Source organism: Eptatretus burgeri, chromosome 4 (genome assembly GCF_056783735.1).
Source record: "Eptatretus burgeri isolate ZD-2024b chromosome 4, Ebu_testis_v1, whole genome shotgun sequence".
Classification (NCBI taxonomy): domain Eukaryota; kingdom Metazoa; phylum Chordata; class Myxini; order Myxiniformes; family Myxinidae; genus Eptatretus; species Eptatretus burgeri.
The window spans coordinates 81070679-81092258 of NC_140964.1; the positions used below are offsets into that span (position 1 = coordinate 81070679).

General features: G+C 44.1%; 1 protein-coding gene across 1 annotated transcript in view; it reads right to left on the reverse strand.

Moving 5' to 3' along the window:
- Positions 1–21580, reverse strand: part of TRIM37 (tripartite motif containing 37) — a gene marked incomplete at its 3' end in the record, with an annotated part of 187900 nt that overhangs the window by 54549 nt on the left and 111771 nt on the right. Inside the window, exon 14 of the mRNA XM_085876555.1 lies at positions 14741–14817. Coding sequence (XP_085732681.1) covers positions 14741–14817 — 77 coding nt within the window. The remainder of the gene's footprint in view (positions 1–14740; positions 14818–21580) is intronic.

Consider the following 21580-nt stretch of genomic DNA (forward strand, 5'->3'; position numbering starts at 1 on the left):
GACGAGGAGCGCCGGAGAGAGCTTGCCGGCCACGTGGGAGGCCCGGAACCAGGCGCGACTACGCTGACGGTCGTGGGAGTGGGACGTCGCGACTCCCCGACCACCGAGGCACCTCGAGGGTGCAGGTAACCTGCTACGGTCTCACGGGACCCGTTCGGTCCTCCAGGTCCCGTGTCATAGAGGTCCGCGGACCCTGTCTGCCACCCTCGTCTTTGGGGGTGGCCATTTCTTGCTTTTGTATGACTGCTGTGGCACCATGTCCCTATAAGTAGTCCTGTATAAGTGCCTGTACATTGATCCTTGCTTGTAGTCGGTGGTATTGCTGTTTCTTGCTTGTATTATTGCATGACTGCCTTGGCTGTATATACGTGTGCTTGTTAATATATGTGCTTGTGTGAGATGTATCCCGTTCGTTGCGTCCTTTCCCCGTTGACAATGCCATCTTGCATCGTGGAAATTAGTGGGTTTCAAACACCCGGTAAGGAGAATCGGATCCGTCTCGGTCGGCAATAATACCCGCTCGGTTATCGCTTTAGAACGGAACGGACCGCTTAAGCAGTTCGTGTCCTAAGCCAACCTGCGGCGTGGTACAGCCCCTCGGTAGGTTACCCGCACGAGTACTTAGGTATTTCGATATTCGGTGAGTGACCCTATTTCGCGCGGGTAGAATGCGGACTGGGCTGTAGTGAGGTTAAACCCCCACTCGTGACTGGTTCCTGGCGATAGTTCCAGGAGGGTCACGACTGAATTGTCCGACCGGTGGGCGACGCGGTTGTGGTTGGAGGTATGCGGCCGATTGCATGCCGGCGGGCACGAATTCGTAACAATATAATGCAAACTAGTAGAATAAATAAATACTCGAATAGAATACTGAAAAAAATACCAGCATAAATACTTGTCATGTCGAGCACCACAAAAAAAATAATCAGAGGAATTGAAATCTGATTAAAAGGTGTTGAAATATTTTTGCAATCTTATGGTGACGTTTTTCTCTTCGCAGTCAGCAGAGCATTTTTAGTGAGAAATCTCCCAACAACCACAGGGTTTATCCATACCATATCCTTTAAATGCTGAGCATCAAGCAAGGAAGAAGCATGTACCATTTTTTGTCTTTGGTACAGCTTGGCCAATGATGGAATCAAACCGTCAACCTCCGAGACTCAGAGCAGATGCTCCAACCACAACACAACTGAGTGTGGTAGTGCAGTACGAAGAAACCAGAGAGTTGGTCTCAAAGCCACCCAATGCTCACCTGTTTATACATTTATCATTTATAAAAGACTCGTCTAATAATTAATATTTTTAATAAAGCATTGCAGTGAAGTCTGATCCAAATAATTTTAAAGCCATATATGTATTTGTATATTGTAATCAGTAACAAGAGCGCAAGTGAGCACAATATACGCCCGAACAAGAAAGTATATATAGAATTGTGCAACTACATGGAAAACAGCATCCTGGTTGCCATGGCAACCTCTTTAAATGACGAACGTATGTCGCGACACCGTCTCCACAGTCTGTACCTATGTACCAAATATGAAACGTGAAAGTTGAAAACATTGGGAGTGAGAGTGCGGACAGGCACTGATGGAAAACAGCATCCTGGTTGCTATGGCAACCACTTTAGATGACGAACGTATGTCGAGACACACCATCTCCACAGTCTGTACCTATGTACCAAATATGAAACGTGAAAGTTGAAAACTTTGGGAGAGTGCGGACAGGAACGGATGGAAAACAGCATCCTGGTTTGCCTGGCAACCACTTTAAAGGACGAACGTATGTCACGACACACCGTCTCCACAGTCTGTACCTATGTACCAAATATAAAACGTGAAAGTTGAAAACTTTGGGAGTTAGATTGCGGACAGGAACGGATGGAAAACAGCATCCTGGTTGCCATGGCAACCACTTTAGATGACGAACGTATGTCACGACACACCGTCTCCACAGTCTGTACCTATGTACCAAATATGAAACGTGAAAGTTTAAAACTTTGGGAGTTATATTGCGGACAGGAACGGACGGACAGACGACGATATATATATATATATATATATATATATATATATATATACATATATATATATATATATATATATATATATATATATACATATATATACATATACATATACATATACATCGGGCGTATAAAAAATATTGTGGTGGATACAAACATTAGAAAGTAAAAAATAACTTGCACCAAAAACTAACATTTTCATGCTCACGCTGACGCTCACGCCGGGGCTATCGCAATAGCTCGCTGTTCTTCGAACAGGCGAGCTAAAAAATGAAATTGCTCGTTGAGCAAGGAATTGCCGGAATAACTGTCATATCTCCATGATCTGAAAAAAACAAAAACCTGGAAATCAATTTGGTTCTTATAAGTCGATAGTGCTACTGTTTAATGAGTTATAGCACTTAGTTTGGTCATGATCATAACTTGGAAGTCAATCGGACTTGAAATGGCGTTTTTATCACAATTTGAAATCTTTGCCCCGACCCCCCTGACATTCGACCCCCGATGCTAAGAAGGGTGTTGGTGTGACACCCCAATGAGACATATGGTTGGATGCAGAATTGGAAGATGCACATTTTGGATTTGGTTTGAAGTCGATATAACCATTTTAGCGGACATTATTGCAAAAAATAAGAATTTCGGTTTTTCGGTGACCTTGACCTTTGACCTAGATTCACCAAAAACGACAAGTGTCTAAGTTTGACCATGGCCGACGTCTGTAACGTCTGTACCCAGTTTGGTCATGATCGCTGAAACGGTGTGGCTGCTTCAGGGTAAACAAACACACAAACAAACAGACAAGACGGTAGGCGACATGGGTGGTCGCTACATAATTGCATATTAGTCATACAGTTTTTGACGGATCGGGCTGAAATTTTTTGACAAAGAGGTTGATTGTAGTGCGTACAAAAGCCTGGAAGCCGATTTTTGATTCTCGAAAAAGTAATTTTTTTTAGGATTTTTCAAAAATTTCAAAGTCCCGTTGCTAGGCAACGGTAGTGTCCATAGCAACGGCGCTCAAAAGCATAGAACTAGATCCTGGTATGAACCTACCTGTCAAGTTTCATCAAAATCGGTTGACTCCTCTGGCCTCCAGAGCTGTCCATTACATACAAACAAACATACAAACATACATATAGACAAACGGAAAAAGTGAAAATAAGGGTACTCTAGCGACCACCCAGCAGACAGACACACAGAATGACACACACAACCGACCAACATAATTGCCGAAATCCGAAGGATTCCGGCGATTAATAAAATAAACAAAGGAAAATAATCCATATGTTCAATGAGTGCTGCACATAATTTGCAAGCATCACACACTTGTTTGACCCCCAATTGAAAGATATTTTGTGCAACACATTTAAGTTAGTGAGGCTTACATGAAAATAAGCATCATTATAAATTCATTTTAGCAATTCAACCAATTACCTCCCTTCAAGCACATACTTTTTTTTTTTTTTTAACAAATTGCACGCTAAGACATATTCCTTGCATAAAATCAGCCAATTAATTACCTTTCAATGAGGAAATGCTCTTTGCCTGCCCTAACAGTCGGTTCAACATTTCACTCAACACCAACATCAAATGTGCATCATCATACCAGAACTCCCTTTTATTGTCAATGCAAGATGTCATGACTTGCAGACGAATGTTGAAAAGCCTTTGCCATTCAAGTATCATGGGTCACGACAATGCAGTGAACATGCACAAGGTCTGCTCTCAACACAAAATGCTTTTAGGTTTATCGGGCGTGAAAAAGGAATTTGAGAGCTTCAAATGAATGAGCTTTATTAAAGTAATTCTGATTTAAAGGAAATGGAAAATTTAACATCCAATTGTCAGGATTCCTTTTGTGCTCCCTACTCGTGGAAACTAATCCATGGCCACACTGCAAGTCAAGCATCCTTATATTTTGGCTGAGTTTCTCAAAGGAAATTTTACAGCGACAAAGACAGCACGAACATTTTCTGCTGTAGTCATAGACCCTGCACAAGCGCAGAACACCACCAAGGACAGAGGTAGTGATGGGGCTGTGGGTCTGACTGAGAATCCTGCAGTCCTGCACCACTGGATGGCATCTTGTCTTGAGATGGCTCAAGTAATTGCAAAGTTTGGAGCCTCAATTGATAAGAAAAGAAGACATCTCCAGCATCACAATCCGACACATGCACAGGTGGTATTTGTGCGAGATGTCATAAAAGAGATGGGAAACCCATTTAGTGATGACAGCAGTGACCTCCTTGTACTGGACAGCAGAGACTTTACTGATTCTGCTATCATAGACATTGTTCGCCGAATTTAGAAGCTATGACTAGAGCAATATGGGACCTATTTCAAAGAGCGCCTTGTCAACCAAACAAAGCCCATCAGCGATCCCATGAAAAGGAACAACCTCCCCTTCTTCAGTTGGCCTCCAATCCAAGAGAAGTCAAGAGGATAACAGCAGCTGTCTTCCTTGAAGATTGACTGTTCTCTTTTGTCAAGGTTGTACATTGCATCACAGATAAGAGATGGAGATCTGGAAGAGTTATTTAAGCATGAAAACCAACCAAATCACAAAATGCAAGCTGAGAAGGGGAATTAAATCTTCACTGGTAAATTGCTTGGAATATGTAGTCACGAACACTGCAGAGGTCATTATTTTTGATGGAGCTACCATTGTTAATATTGTTGTGGGTCTCGGAACGGCATGTATACAACAGATAGGTGGCCCAAAACAGTTATTCCATTATTATACGTGTAGATAGTCCCTTTCCTTTTGTTTAGCGGGACAACAAGGGAGTGCGTTGCGATGATCTAAGAGCTAGGGTTGCTTAAATCATTTTCTCCTTCATTTAATCTCTACTCTTCTTCTTTTCTGATTATTCCTGAGGGAAATCAGCCACGTGCGCCTTCGCTGTGAGGTGGGGCCTCATGGAGGCCAGCACATACAGCGCCGCGGTGGGGAAACTGCAGCACCGAGTCATGTGGTGTGCTTGTTGGTGCGGGATTATCGACTCGAGCGTCCGATGATCTGGAAAGATTGCCGGTTGCATTAAAAAGGCATGCGAATAAATACCTCTTAAGAGGCTGCACGAATGGTGTTTTACACGGCACGGGAAACACGGCCAGCATGATGCCCACGCTGCACGAAACGCAGATGGAGGCCAATAAAGACGACTCCACGCCATGTTTGGCAGGATACGAGTGTGCAGAGTAGAAGCGGCTTGTTCCTTTTCAACCTCAATATCCAACATATTGGTCTTCGACCCACGCACACGCTAGTGGAGTCATGTGAACGTGAGCGCTGGCCACGTGCGTAATGGCCGAACTGCGCACACTGTATGGAATGTGCTCGAAGGCAGACATGTACGCCGGTCGTGAAACGTGCATGGATTTATCCATGGCGATGTACCTTCGGCCCTTGCTGGCAGCAGCGGATTCTCCACGGATGGTGAACGTCTTCTCGTCTCTACGGCCAGCGAAGCTGCGATCGAGCCAGGGAATGTACAGTGCGGGCCACGTTGGCGCGCGGAGCGAGCGCGTTGATCGCTGCTGGTCGAACGCCCGAGCGGGCATGCGGGACCCTCAACCGGTCGCCCGGGATTTTTGCAGGATTATTCGCGTGCCAATTTCGGTGTGGGCGATTCGTGCCATGTCGTGGGGTCAGAGCGAAATAGGTTCGCTGTCTGGGATGACCTTGCCGGAAACGAAGTGAGGCAGTTTCCGGCTCAAGCTGGCAGGCCACGTGAGGGGTCGGGGCCAATCGATGACGTCACGATTCTGGGTGGCCCCTCCCCCGAGCTGCAATCCTATAAAGGTCGGAGAAGTCCCTCTGTCTCTCTCTTGCTTTTTGAGTTTCCCCGCCTCTCTCTCTCCTCACCTCGTCGACACCGCCACGACCCGCCTCCTGCTACCTGGAATCCGCCTCCTCGTCTCCACCCACACGACGTCGACCCTACCCGCCGACCTGGTCCTGCCTACGACTCTGTCCTCACACTCTGGACTCCGCCCCTTCTCGACTCAAGCTTCTCCTTTACGGTGCCCAATTCCTGGTTCTAAACTCCCTCTTCATCGGGTTGTGTGTGTGTGTGTGTGTGTGTGTGCACGCGTGTGTGTGTGTGTGTGTGTGTGTGTGTGTGTGTGTGTGTGTGTGTGTGTGTGTGTGTGTGTGTGTGTGTGTGTGTGTGTGTGTCCTGGTGCCTGTCTGCCTAAGTTAGACTGCAGAAGATCGTTTTTATTATTGTTATTAATTTCGCGTTAAGTCTGCTCTGTGTCCCCTTTTGTAAGCCCACTGTTAATAAATGATCATGAGGAATGTTCCCAGCTCGTCTTTGTAGTTTCTTTCATTGATCCAGCATGGTCCAAATCCTAGTTTAGCCGGGACTTTATTCTCAATGATCAGTTCCTTTTATCCGGTACGTCCTTGGCAGTGTCGCTCGGCTGCATCCGATCCGGTAGAGTGATCCGGTTCGGACAAGGTATACCGAGGGCGTGTTGCCCGGTAATTAAACCACGTGATTAATTAGGTAACCCGATTAACCCATAGACGGGAGGACGCTAGGTCACGCGGTTGAGTTATTGGCATCCACGGTCGGTTAAGCAACCCGCCGCATCACAGAATTATCCGTGTGCAACGGCCTACAATTCTGGGGAGTCTGGTGGGAACAGAGATAGCTTCCCCCCACCTAGTGGTCTTCTCACCCCTGGCCCGCAACAATATGCTGTGATCTGGCCCTGACAAAACATTTGTTGATTATGTATCCCAAGTGTTCTGACAAACATTGATTCTCAAACGGAAGACCAAATACTGCATTAGAGTCATCAGAAATAACCCAAATAAGTAAAGAGCAAAGATGAAGTCATCAGGAGGACCCTGGATAGGATTTGGGTTTCAGCTGCTACTCCTCTATCCTCAACCCCATCCAGGCACAGCCAAGTGAGCTGAACAGAAAAATCTCTGCAAGAATTTACTTCTTCCTGGACCAATAGATAAAGAAAAAAAAATAATAAAAGAGATAAAAGAAAAGAAAAAGTAAGAATTGAATAAAGAGAAATGTCAAAAGTAAAAAGAAATGTGAAAGGAACAAAGAAGAAAGCAAGCAACTGCAGCAAGCAAGATGGGTAAACGTCATATGGGATGAGTACCTGCGAGAGACCTTGAAAGCATGTACACAAAGCAAGAGGGGAAAGGAAGTTCAGAGACATGTGGAGCCAAGCAGTTCAGTTCCTCGAAAATGGAGTGAGTTTTTTCAAATTGATGACAAGGTGGAGCTACTCTCAATCCTCACAACCCAAGCAACAGCTGACACCATCAAGCTAGTTATCAGCATACATCACTCGGATGTGCTTTGTGTGCAGCCCCGAGATGTGTCCGGTCTTGCTCAATGCACTCACGAGGAGGCAAATAAATGAATCATGCTCCATGTTAAATATGCTGTAAGCAAGGGTATATCAAGGTGTCAATACGTACAGCTGACAGATGTGATCATTCTTGCAGTGACGTCAATCCAGTGCCTCAACATTCCTGAGCTGTGGATTGCCTTTTATTTGGAACTGGGAATAACTTTCAGTTCTTAGTAACTCACACAATAGCCAGGGCACGAGGACCTAACGGAGTGTCACTTTGCCAATGTTTCAAGCATTCAATGGGTGAGACAGTGTCATTCCTTGGAGGTAGAGTGAAGAAGACTGTGTGGGCCACTTGGAAAGCCTATAATATCACACCAGCTTTCTTTACTTTGAGTGCTACACCAGAGTCCATCGAGGACTGGCTAAAGTCACTGGAGCACTTTGTGATTTTGCTGTCTCACCGTACTAGCAGTGAGGAGTGTGTCGGAAGTGAAGCTCTTCTGTAAGTTTTACTGCACTCACTGAGACCCTGTCCCTCTTTTGCCTGCAGCTCTTTTCATACTGTGTTGTATATCTGCGTTCTTGTCGCAAACAGCTCTTCACTCAGAAGTGAAGAACACTGGATCGGCTTCGTCCAACAAAGGCAGCACTCATCCAGCACATGAACAGAGCTGTATACCAGGCAGGTCACTGTTGGGCACAACTGATGAGTGATACTCCCAAGCTTCCACCTCCAAGTGAGTGGGATGAAAGAAGAAACAAGACGAATGTGCACGAAAAAAATGCTGGACAACTTTCCCAGGAGCTATAAAAGCTTGTTGAGAACTTCTGTGATGTAGCTGCAAGAAGGACTGCAGTGGACAGTTCAAATGTTCCAAGGCAGCTCTCCAGTGTACTGCCCTGTGGGGTTGTGGTGGAGAATGTGCTACAACCTGACACATGAAAACGAAAACAATATTTTATGGGGAACATAATTTTGTTTCTAATTTTGATTAACTTTGCCCATACACACAATCTTCCAAAGAAAAAGGACATGGTTGACTCTTTAGATATCAAACCGACACTTATCATTATCTTGTGTTATCTATTCAGCAGTATGAGCGTTAGTAAAGTGGAAAATATGACGACATCAAGTTTTGATGCCTCAACTCTTTATAATTTACGAGATTATGGTAAAAAATAACTAGAGTTGGTGTCAAAGCCACCCAATGCTCGCCTGTTTATACATTTATCGTTTTTAAAAGACGAGGGGAATAATATTTTTTTTTATAAAGCATTGTAGTGAAGTCTGATTCAAATAATTTTAAAGCAATATATGTATTTGTATATTGTAATAAGTAAACTAGTACACATATTAAATGAATGGCAAGCGTCTAGTATAAACAGGCGAGCATTGGGTGGCTTTGACACCATCTTAGGTTGAAATTTAAATCATTTGTTAATTTCAACTTCACTACACCAATACTATACCCCAAAGGAACCTCCATGCCAAATATCAGCATCCTAGTACACATATTAAATGAATGGCAACCTTCTAAAAAATAACTTGCACCAAAAACTTTAACGTTGATGTGCTACAAAAAAGTTAAGTTCAAAACAGGTCAAAAATTTAAAACATTTGAAATTATTTTTTAACTTCAACTTCACTTCACCAATAGTATACCCCAAAGGAACCTCCATGCCAAATATCAGCATCCGAGTACACGTATTAAATGAATGGCAAGCTTCTAAATAACTTGCACCAAAAACTTTAACATTTTCATGCTGACGCTGACGCTGACGCTCACGCAGGGGGTATCGCTAAAGCTTTCTGTACTTCGAACAGGTGAGCTAAAAATGGAATTGTGGCCATTGTGAAAAATGGTGATCATTTCCCTTACAGGCAAAATCTGTGTTGGCCCGAGAGCTGAAAATATTCCTTTGGAGATGCCCGAGCCATGTGCCATATTTGATGCTCCCATCACCAAAGTCAATGGACTGAAAAGAACTCTAAAATAGGACCCCTCTATCAAACTCTTTAAAAAAAAAATGGAGGAGGAATCCTCCTCCATCTACCCACAACCCCTGCGTGCAGCGTTTCCTGGGTATCATTCATTCTTCTCGTCCTGCTGCCTTGACCTGACAACTTGACCTGAACCCTCACCTGCATCCCCTTCGGTCGGTGCATGAATCAGCACCCTCACCTGCATCCTCTTCAGAGGAGTTCACTGGATTTTAACTAATCATCATCACATTAAAAGTTACGTCATATCTCAAATAAAAATTGAAAACAGTACCTGCTGGTGTTGTTGTTTTTATTTGTAAGCATTTTAATGAAACTATAATCATGTGCATTCGTGTTTGTAAAATTAAAAACATTCCCATGATGAATCACGAACCGCTGGGAACATGTTGAATTTTTTTCCCATTGAAACAATGCCCCGACATTTGCGACATTTTTTGGAAACGTATCCCCCGCGAATGTCGTGGTCTTACTGTATATATACAGTAAACCCTTAAATATCGCAGGGGTTAGGTTCCCAGAAAATGCTGCAATCGTGGAAACCAAGGGCCAATGGGAAAAGGGGGTTCAGTTCCTGGGCTTCGAGGAAATATAGAGGAAGATCGACGGCAGCTAAAAATAAACATATCACAATTTAAATAAACATGTAAAATATATATGATGCATGTTAACATTGAAATAAAGAGGTAAATAAAATAAATATAGGATAAAATAAACAAATATCACAAGAGTTTTACCTTTAAAGTTTATTCCAAAGCAGAGGTGATTTTTACAAAACAGTGAAGTGGGTGAGGATAAACATATTGCGTACTTGTTTGTACTGTACTCCACCGTAAACTGAAAACACAAGAGAGACTGAACTCGGAGATGATACTGCCATAGGAGTGAGGGTGGAGGTTATAAAGATGTGCCTGCAGAACTTGCAATGGCTATTGGATCAGCTCGGTTCCGGGTGCATTGTGGAATCGTTTGTAAATCTGCAATGATTTCTCCCGTACACTGGTCCACTCAAAGGCATTTTTTTTCTGTTTAGTCCTCAATCCAAACATTAAACGCTTTATCCATCCTTTCAATAAGAGGATCACGGGACTGGAATGATACTTGCACGGATATTTGTGACGTAAACGCGAGTCAGTCAATTCATTGATCCCGTAATGGCGGCCCACAGATGCCACACTTTGACCTCTTGCCAACCTATCTAACAACCCAATTTTTTTTGCACAATGTTGTAACCTCTCTCAGCTTTTTGGTACAATTAATTTTGTCCATCATGTTACATTTGGGAGCCATTATTAACTGTTGGGTGGTCTACTAGGTCTTGTAGATCTCGTATTACAGGATCTCTAAATATCATTTCCTGTTCGATGACAATTAAATATTACTCTTAGCTTCGTTCCCGTATGCTGGTCTGATTACTGCAATTAATGGTGTGAGAGAAACAAGAAAAGGCTGGTAATGGCAGATAATTAATCATTCGTGCAAATGCAAATAATGACTCCACTTCGATGAAAAACCACGATTGACCAAAATGAAATACTGTGATAACTAAAACCGGAACACAACAGGTTGCCCATGATTGGTATGTGCGTGTGTGTATATATATATATATATATATATATATATATATATATATATATATATATATATATATATATATATATATATATATATATATCTCAAACGTCAAACCCCCAAACTTGAAGAGGCAGCAGGGCACTGATCGAGTCCCATCACAGCACTTGCTGCACGACCTGCAAGCAACAAGCGTCTCCTGCCACACCGGAACATTGTCTCCGCCCTGCTGATCACCAGTCAGGAGGTTTGCAGGTAGGTACATTAAAGTCAACCAATGAAGCAGGCAGACTCTATGACATGACACTGACATCATATACATAAGCCTATGGTCACAAATAGATGAAAGCAGAGATGTTAATCTAGATTTCCCCCTTGTTGTGGGCTCATCGGGACAACATACTGCTAATTGTATTTCTATTTATTTATACATTCGCAAATACAACCCGGAGCTTCGCCGATGAAGACAATAATGGGGGGGGGGGGGGGGAGAGAGAAAGAGAGGATGAAGAATGGGGAGCAAGTGCGGAGAGCAACACGCTATTCACTGCGAAAGGAAGGGGTGCGTGAGTGCGTGAGTGCGTGAGTGCGTGAGTGCGTGAGTGCGTGAGTGCGTGAGAGAGAGAGAGAGAGAGAGAGAGAGAGAGAGAGAGAGAGAGAGAGAGAGAGAGAGAGAGAGAGAGAGAGAGAGAGAGAGAGAGAGAGAGAGAGAGAGAGAGAGAGAGAGAGAGAGAGAGAGAGAGAGGTGGGAGGAGAATGCTGAAATATATTAGGAGGGGGGAGTGAGGAGGGGACAGAGTGACAGAGAAGGGTGGGGGAGAGGAGCGGGAAAAAAAGACATGTGAGGGGTGGGGTGAGGTGAGGAGGTGGGGTGAGCAAAGAGAATGATATGAGATGCATAATGGCGAACATGAAAAAAAAAAGTGTCAGAACAGTTGTACACACAATGACACAACAGAGTTTGTAAAGTAATCTGCTGGCACATCTGCAAAAACTGAGATTCAAGTTCCCAAAAATTTGTGGGAAAATGAACCAAAAGCAATCACTGAAAACATTGAAGTACCTACTGCTCATGTACGACCTCATGATCCCATCGAGCGTGAACATCGAAAACAAAGCGTTGTGACCAGATATCATAATTGGGTACAAAAAAAAAGAAGAAGGCATTGCTAATTGAGGTGTTTATACCAGTAATTTTGGACTAACAATGCAGAAATGAAGAAAATGACCAAATACCAAGACCTAAAGAATGAAATGAGAAGATTCTGGAAGCTGAAGAATGCTAAAGTTGTACCAGTGATAGCTGGACCTACAGGACTGATGACAAAGAACCTCACAGAGATATTATTAACTATCCCTGAGAATATTACTACAAACTACAGTTGGAAGTCGTCCTGGGCTCAGTAACGATCCTGAAGAGAGCCCTCGGCACAAAACTTTGAGAACAGAAAACTTCACATCTTGGTCCATGAATCGTGACCCCTTACCAAAATGAAGATGGATACTTTGAGCCTGCCCTGGGAGGATTCCATTCCACATTCTGAAACCCACAAATGTGTGCACGCACGCACGCACGCACACACACACCTGATATCAACAATATTTCGGGAATTGACCGGTTGGAATCGGTGTGATTATTCCATACTGTATACAACACAAAAACTTTTGAGTAGCTTTCACCAAAAAAACGTCACATTTATATAGAAGTTTCAGGGAGATGTTCACAAACACTATTCTTTATAAACAGCTGCGTGTGATGGGTGGAAAAAAAAAGATGGCTCAGTAATTTAGAAAATACGTTAATACGGCGAACGGCTCAGAAATCAGGTGTTATCAAATATATTTTGCTTTGAAACTCACAAAGGGAAGCATATAACCTTTGTAAAGCAAATCCGACAACCAAATGCTTTAGAAACAGGTGCGAGGACAAAGGAAAACCTGAAAGAACCTCCGTAAGATACGGGATGAAATTGTCCACAGCACCTGTAACAGGCAAAGCATGTCCAGTTCACACACCCGCGGAGAGTCCATAAAGATCCAAACCTACCCATATGTACCACGTCTGTGTGTGTGCTGTATACGTACATCTACCTTGTAGTAACTGTCGCCTGCACATCCCGTACTGTACAGCTCGGTAAGTGGCTTCAGCACTTAAGCACTCCAACGGAACACCGAGCTTGGCAAGCGATTACCAATTGCTGTCGATACAACTATGCACCCGGAAACACCCGTACAATGTCCGAATTGGACAAATCAACACTTTTTGGGGAGTCAGAACTACTGATACTTTCAAATCTGGAGCTTCTCTCAGTTATTCAGATTCGCAAATGAAATAAAGTCACGAATGCTGGCATCTCCAGGCGTTTACAAGCACTGCAATGTACCCAATCATATACATCTTCTTCTTCTTCTTCTTCTTCTTTCGGCTGCTCCCGATAAGGGTCGCCACAGCGGATCATCTGTATGATCCGCATAGTGATTTGGCACATGTTTTACGCCGGATGCCCTTCCTGACGCAACCCTGGTCGCCTCTTACAACACAGGGATATGGTACACCTATTATAACCGGGGTATACACCGGCCCAGTATTCTGGTCCTCATTTCGCCGACCTCGGAAGGATGACAGGCTGAGTCAACCCCCTGGTGTATTAATTCAGTGGCCCAACGGGGCTTGAACTCAGGACCTTTTGGATCCCAAGCCGCTGCCCTAACCACTGCGCCAACACCAGGCTTACACAATCATATACATATATACATATACATTTTTTTCAGGTAATGGTGTTGGGGGAAGAAAAACAAGTAGAAAATTGGGTAGAAAAGATCATAGTTTTGGATGAGGGACAATCTGGGATGGTGTTGAACAGCTGTCTTGAAGACTTGGAGGGAAGACGAAACAACCTCATGAGAAAACCTCTGTTACCTCCCCATCAAAGGTGGTTTTTGCCCCTGTCTGTCTGAATGTCAGTGTTTGTTTGACTGTGAGCATGATTTCTCAAAAAAGTTGTGGATAGATTCAGATGAAATTTGGTGGACAGGTTGGGTGTGTGACGACGACGAATTGAGTCAATTTTGGCGAAGATCCGAATCCAAATTCAGATACGAGAATATTAAAAATTATTAAAGTGATCCTTCACCATTGAGAAATGGGTCCAAAACCGATATATAGCATGATATTCCAAAAAGTTGTGGATGAGTTGGTAAGGTGAGACGATGAAGCCGATTAGATTTTGGTTCAGGTCCGGATCCAGATCCGGCACATCAGTGGCATACAAAACATAAACTGGTTAGCCTGGCGGAGGTTGGCGCTCTGCTGAGTGCTGTTCTAGTCATGGCAATGATCATTATATATATATATATATATATATATATATATATATATATATATATATATATATATATATATATATATATATGCACATTTTGTATTTTTCTTTACAAACTTTGTGGGTCTGTGTGTGAGCGCAACATGTAGCTTTCAAAAAAGCAACCAACAGTGCTTCACAGATTTCCTCAGTGTATTTTGAGAAAACAATTACGGATTATCACAATTGGACGTAAAGTAACAAATAACTATCGCAAAAGTAAACCTAACTAAAATTACGTTTGCACCACGATGCAGCCACAACCTCATCAATAATCTTGTCAAAGCTGATTTTTTAGAGTCTGTCACTCAGTGCACATAATATGGAGTGCATACAGTCAAGATGCCCATCTCACATCATATAATGCAATGTTGTTTGGCAATCATGGAAACCAGCATCGGCAGAGAGGATTCTAAGACAATGTAGTGGAGATTTCACACTTACTTTGACGTCTCGGGTAAGCCAGCAGATAGTTCCAGAAAAACGGAGAGGTAATTTCCACGTACCACTCCATTTCCATCCTGAAAGACACAGCCCCGACCATCCATTACAAAAGTGATCCCATGAAAACAAATTTGCCATGTATGGCATTTCATCTTCTTGCGTGTGTACCTGATACATCAAATACATAGCATGAAAAACAAATAAACTTTGTTTTTAACAGAAACATGAGAATCTATTATTGAGGCTTCAATCAAACCAAAGGTAAAAGCTTGTCAAACCAGCTGGAGCTGGATCCAACAAACTAGTTAACTGTAATGCTTGCCAATGCAATCCCAAAGTCCTTCGAGTCTGTAGTGGAACACGAGCCAAGATTTTGCTTTTCCATGAGCCTAAATTTTGTATCGAAAAAAAAAAAACAACTCGTTATTAATACATTCTGCACATGGAAAGTGGTACTTGAACAAATCACAACGTGCACACCAAAGGTTGGGGCACATCTTGTGTTCACCAACAAGTTATTAGTACAAGAACCATGATGAGCGAGAATGAAGTTCTGTATCCCCATCCGCATCCGCATAACAATAGCCTGAGGCAGATCTCGTTAAAGGTGATCTCTGTTGCTGAGCTGAAATAACTTCACATACACAAAACTTGTGTTAAACTCCCCAATCCACACTAGACAAAACAATTCCTGACTGTCTATGTATTTATTAGGGTCCAATTGAGTGATCCAATATTAGGGAGTTAGAGAAGCGATAACACTGAACACCTGTTGAAGTCCTGGAGGGAAGAACCTGAGATAGACTCGGGAAGACAATTCTCTGTGAGGAGAAGAAAGGGATGAATGAATGTGGTTGAGTGTCAAGCTTAGACTTTGGGAGAGTCATGTAACAAAGCAAGAGTTTCTGGTAGAACATGTGCAACCTGGAGGAGCAGTGGTTGGGAAGAGAGATAATAAGACTCCAGGAGCAAGTCCAGAATGGAACTGATAAAAAGCCTGCAGGACCACCGACCTACCCGCAGTGAGCAGGAAGCAGACCCTCAGTCTTCTGTCATGAGGTGCCAGTGCACAGACAGCCTTGAGACTCCATGGCCTCAACAGGAGCAAGATATGAAGCAGCAGCACCAGTCCACAGGGAAAACCCCATACGATGGTACTCTAGATAAAGATCCTGTACGCTATAATAAGCCGAGGATGACTGATGAAGGAGTTGGTCCTACAGAAAAAGCAAAGACCACAGGAAGCTCTAAAAGCTAGCTTGGGAATATAATCTGCCCAAGACAGGTTATAACTGATGGGACTGGCAGGTTGAGCCAGAGGATATGCAGTTCCCTTCGAGCAGTTTCATTTGGTTTTGATTCTTGGCCCAACGACAAAAGCTGTCAGATTGCTGTTTCATAGGCAGAATGTTGCATCACAACATGTGCCATCCTTCGAATGGATGAAAAACTGGGGACATGGCTGCTGGCATTGGTTTGTGGATGTTCAGGATCCTATGGTGTTTTTTGAGAAGACTACATGTCATTCCAATCACCAAAAACAAATCCCAAATTCTTGTACTAAGCTGCGCATAACCAAGTGGTCTGGTCTGCTAGGATATTCCTTGACACCAGGGTCGATTTCCAACTACCTTAAGCTACGATTGCTGCGTGGGCTTGCAGCTCCCACGCTATAAACAAACAAATTCAAGCACAAATGTGTTCGTATGTCAAGTGTGAATGGCCATCTTTGACTACAAAGGGTAACCATAATTGCATAAGGTGAGGCCAAGGAGCTCCACAAGCTGCACCTTTTCCAGAGGCTCACCACAGAATAGAAATAAATTGGGAGTGTTGTCAAATAGTCCTTATAGAGGGAGAAAGCAGGAGTCTGAGTTTTTCTGCATCTGCCAGGTAAAAAGGCATGTTCCAGGTATAACACAAGCCGATTAGGGGTAAAAATAATTCACTTCCGGGGGTTCAAGGTGGGGGGCAGGACCCCAAGTCTCTCTATGTGCACATGTATTGTATAGTGTCACATGGTGGAAGCCTGTATTACAAGACATAAATCATAAAAGTGGGGGAATTAGCACATCTATAAAGACCGGTTCTTTGTTAGTGATGCGTAATCAGTGGTGTCATTGCTCCTGATCCATGAGAAACAAAAGCAAGGCCATATCAAGTTTATCAAACCAAACCTTATTGTTTCCAATCATCTTTTACAAGTGGAGAGGTTACAGAAACCCTGTGAGTTCAACCCAACGTTGCAAGTGGAGATGTGATGGCCTATGCCTCAAGCAGACAGATCGGTGGTCTCAATCTGCTACTGCATCCTTTCTGGTCTTGCACCCCCTGCCCCTTCCGTGCTCTGTCCCCACGGGTTTCTGGAGAGTGTAGGCAGTCTTCCAGTAACCCCCTTCTGGTTAAATTACCAAAATCCAGAATTACTGCTCAACTCCACTCATTCGATGGTCTTAACCAGTCTCTTCAATCCCATTCACAGCTGATCACCACAATCTCAAATAGTCACCAATCCAAAAACATGATCTTTTCTCAGCTCGTTAACCAGCAACCACCGTCCCAATCCCTCCTCCTTCAGGATTTTCCAATTGTCCCTCCTGAGAGTTCCCTTCCATACGATTCTTGCCCACCCCATGCAACCTCTCCTGCCCCCATTCCTCCCCACACCCATTATTTGTTCCCCTCTCTCTGCTGTTCCTTTTATACTGTTGCATTATGATCTGTTCAGTGTATTCGAACTAGCTCTTTCATGAGCCTCGACTATGCATCAAAAATATGCTATATATACGCTAATAAAGTGCGTCTCCTCCATAAGTTCAAAAACCATGAAACCTAGCAACCTGAAACATTGCATGCACACAAAGGGAACTCCAAGGAAGTGCCTGACTGAAAATTGGGTGTTTGGGTTTATTAAAACATCCCTTTTGAAGATGATCAACAGCCATATTTAATAATATACTTTATCGGGCGCATCCTCAGCCACCTTGCTCTCTGGGGTCTTCAGGCATTTTCTGGGTTACCTCGCTGGGGTCTGAAGCCGCCATGTTTTTTGGCTTGCTCAACCATGCCTCGACTGAGAACAGGCCGCAACGATTTCTTCTGGATACGATACGAGAATTATTTAATTGCTAAAGTGATTCTTCACCATTGAGAGACAGGGCCAAAAATATATATATATATATATATATATATATATATATATATATATAGCAAGATATTTCAAAAATGTATTGGACCTGATATGTTCTTGTGAATCAGGCATTCCGTGGCGGAGGTATGCACTCTACTGAGTGCCTTTCCAGCTTTATACGAGTTGGTGTAGTGCTTTACAAAGGTTATAGCGTTTCTCTTTTTGAGTTTCAAAGCAAAATACATTTCATAACACGCAATTTCCGAGCTGTTTACCGTATTAACTAGTTTTCTCAATGACAGAGCCAAATCTTTTTTCCACCTGTCACATGATGATTGTGTGTGTGTGTGCGTGCGTGCGTGCGTGCGTGTATGTGTGTATAAAGCACAACATTCTCTGCTAACTCCCCTACCCCCACAACCCCCACCACCATACCTCTCTCTCATTGTCCTCACCTCACTCCACCCCCTCCTAATAGAGAGATGATGCTGCTTGTCCGTCTCTGTCTGTCTGTCTGGCTCCCTCTTTCTTTCTCTCTCTCTTTCTCTCTCTCCCTCCCTCCCTCCCACCCACCACCGAACGCATCTGGACGGTGGTTATCTGCGCACATATCCAGACGATTATCTCCACCCGCATCCGCACGGTGGTTATGTCTGTACATATCTGGATGTGGTTATTTCCAGACAGTGGTTATGTCCGGCAGGACCCTCCCTCACACTGCCTTCCCTTCCTCTCACCTCACACTGTCTTCCCTTCTCCCATCCTTCCTCGCTCCCACACCTCTTCTTGCTTCTATTTTCCCCTCCACCTCTCCACTCTCCCGCACTCCTCTCTTCCTCTTCCCCCATCTCTCCCTCCCTCACCCCTTTAGTGTTCCTGTCAGCAAAGCCACGGGTGGTATTTGCGAGTATACCAATAAATGTCAGTGTGTGTGTGGTGTGTGTGTCCTCCATAACTCCAAAACCATGAAACTTAGCATGCACACCAAGGGAACTCCAAGGGAGTGCATGAGTGAAAATCAGGTATTTTGTTTAATCTAAACACCCCTTTTCAAGGTAATTAACGGCCTTATTCAATTATCCTTTATCAAAGCACATCCTTGGTACCTCGATGTCCCTCGAAGGGGTCTTAAGTCATCATGTTTTTTGGCCTGCTCAAGAATACCTCGACTTGGAACAAACAGGCCACAACGATTTCTCAACGATAGTCTATTTTTTTGCCCCACTTTCCTCACTCGTATTTTCGAATGCCTGTTCACCATAACTTCAAATCCCTGGGTACATTGCAATGCTTATAAATACCCAGAGATGCCAGTGTTCATGGCTTTATTTCATTTCCGAATATGCCATCCATCCATCCATTGGGATCATACTCTGTGTGGAGCGTTGGTGCTGCCTAAGCAAGTCTCCTTGGCTATTGGGCACAATCCTGGACATGTCGCCACTCCGACACAGGATACCAGCAAACTGACACTCATTTTGCCGACCTCGGAAGGATGACAGACCGAGTTAACCCCACCTGGTATTAATTCAACAGCCAAGCGGGATTTGAACTCAGCACCCGAGGATCCCAAGCCCACCACCCGAACCATTAAGCCAACAGCAGGCTTGCACATGCCATAACCTCGAGAATCTCTTAAACTGTGTCAAATTACAAAATTTAAGCTCCAGAATTGAACTGAGCAGCAGTTGTGACTGCTAAAAAAAAAGTGTTAATTTGTCCAATTTGGATATAGTTTGAAATTTTGGACATCTCCAGGAGGCGTTTAATATGACGGATTGGCAATCGCTAATCACTTGCCAAGCCAGCTGTTCCTTATGAACCATTTTGTTGAAGCACTTCCTTGAGTGCTTCAGCTACTTGGCGAGCGCTCTTCAACATTTGTTGTATATCGATTGACTTGAATAAAGATCAGGGGCCGCTTGCCTGCGTTTTGCCCCACGTTGTATCGGGTGGTAGCTGGCTTGCTGAAAACGTGCAACTTTATTTTACACCACATTTCTCCTTTTTGTACGATCTTTCATTATACAACCTGTCACTTCAGCATAGATATATACAAAGAAAAAATTAAACGTTTCGTTTCTGAAAGTTTCTTCAAGCATACTGTTGGGGGGTTGGTTAAGCAACTTGGCGAGTGCTCTTCAGGTTTTGATGGTGATACCGCTGTTCGACACCGGAGTTAGGAAGGCAAAATAAATTAAGACGATTACAACAAGTAAACTAGAGGGGGAGCACTCGGTAGAGTGCAAAACCTCCGCCGCAAATACTGCAAGGTCACTCAAGTGAACCTGATATCCTATTCATTCAATTTGACGTCAACAGTACTCACAGAGTTATAGTTTGCAACTTTCCCTTTTAACTTTTACATACTCAATTCATTCGTCATAACTAGATTCAGGTCAGGTCAGGTATGGGAGCATGAGCCAGAACAGCGCGTCGCTGCGTCCACTTTCCGCCGGTACTCCAGGGGCCTCCGTCTGGCCATCCCCCAGGCAGATGCCAGGCCCATCCCCATCTCCTTGAGATGATGGTCAACTTGTTGCAACCATGAGGCACGTGGTCGGCCCACTGGCCTCCTCCACTCATGAGACTCCCTTGCTGAGAGAATCTGGTGAGCAGGATCAGCATCAGGAAAACGAGCCACATGTCCATACAGCCGCAACTGACGCTCACGGACTATGCAGGTAACAAATCTCATCCGAGTCTCTCTCAGTAACCGCTCGTTGGACACAAAATCCGACCAGCGATAGCCAAGGATTCTCCGAAGAGACCTGGTACCAAAGGAATTAAGTCTCCGTCTCAGATCCTTGGTCAGAGTCCAAGTCTCGCACCCATAGAGCAAGACTGGAAGTACCAAGGACCTGAAGACTCGGACTTTCGTCCTCCCGCACAGGTACTGGCAGTGCCACACCCCATGATCCAGTGAATCCAAGACTCCCCAGGCCTGACCCAGACGTCTATTGACCTCTGATTCGCAGCCAGCAGAGACATGAATATCACTGCCAAGGTAAGTGAATCTCTCCACGACCTCAACATCCTCAACACAAACAGACACAGACAGGACAGCAGCATCCAAGATGCCATTGAAAACCGAAAGCCTGGATCTTAGCTTTGACCCAAGAAACCCATAATCCCAACGGCTCCGACTCCTCATTCAGCACCTCGAGTGCCCCAAAGAGGATGTCTAAAGTCTCCGCAAAGATGACTGCATCATCTGCAAAATCAAGGTCCGAGATCTTGACATTCCCAAACGATGCACCGCAACTTGATCTCTCCGACATCCTCCCTAAAATCCAGTCCATACAAGTGCTGAAAAGTGTGGGGGCAAGTACACATCCCTGACAAACTCCAGTAACAACTGGAAATAAGTCAGAGATGGTACCACCACACTTCACAGCACTCTCAGTACCAGAGTAGAGTTCAGACATCAGATCGATCAGTTTTAGTGGCACCCCACGAAGACAAAGAATCCTCCAGAGGACATCCCGATTCACTGAATCGATCGCTTTACAGAGATCAACATAGGCTGCAAGCAGCCCCTGCCGAAACTCTCGTCTGCGTTCGGTGAGGACACGAAGTGCAAGGATACGGTCAATCGTTGACCTCTTTGGTGTAAAGCCTGACTGCTCTGGACGCTGGTGCTCAAGCAGATGGTGACGAACCCTATCAAGAATTATCCGAGCAAAGACCTTGCCCGGCACTGAGAGCAG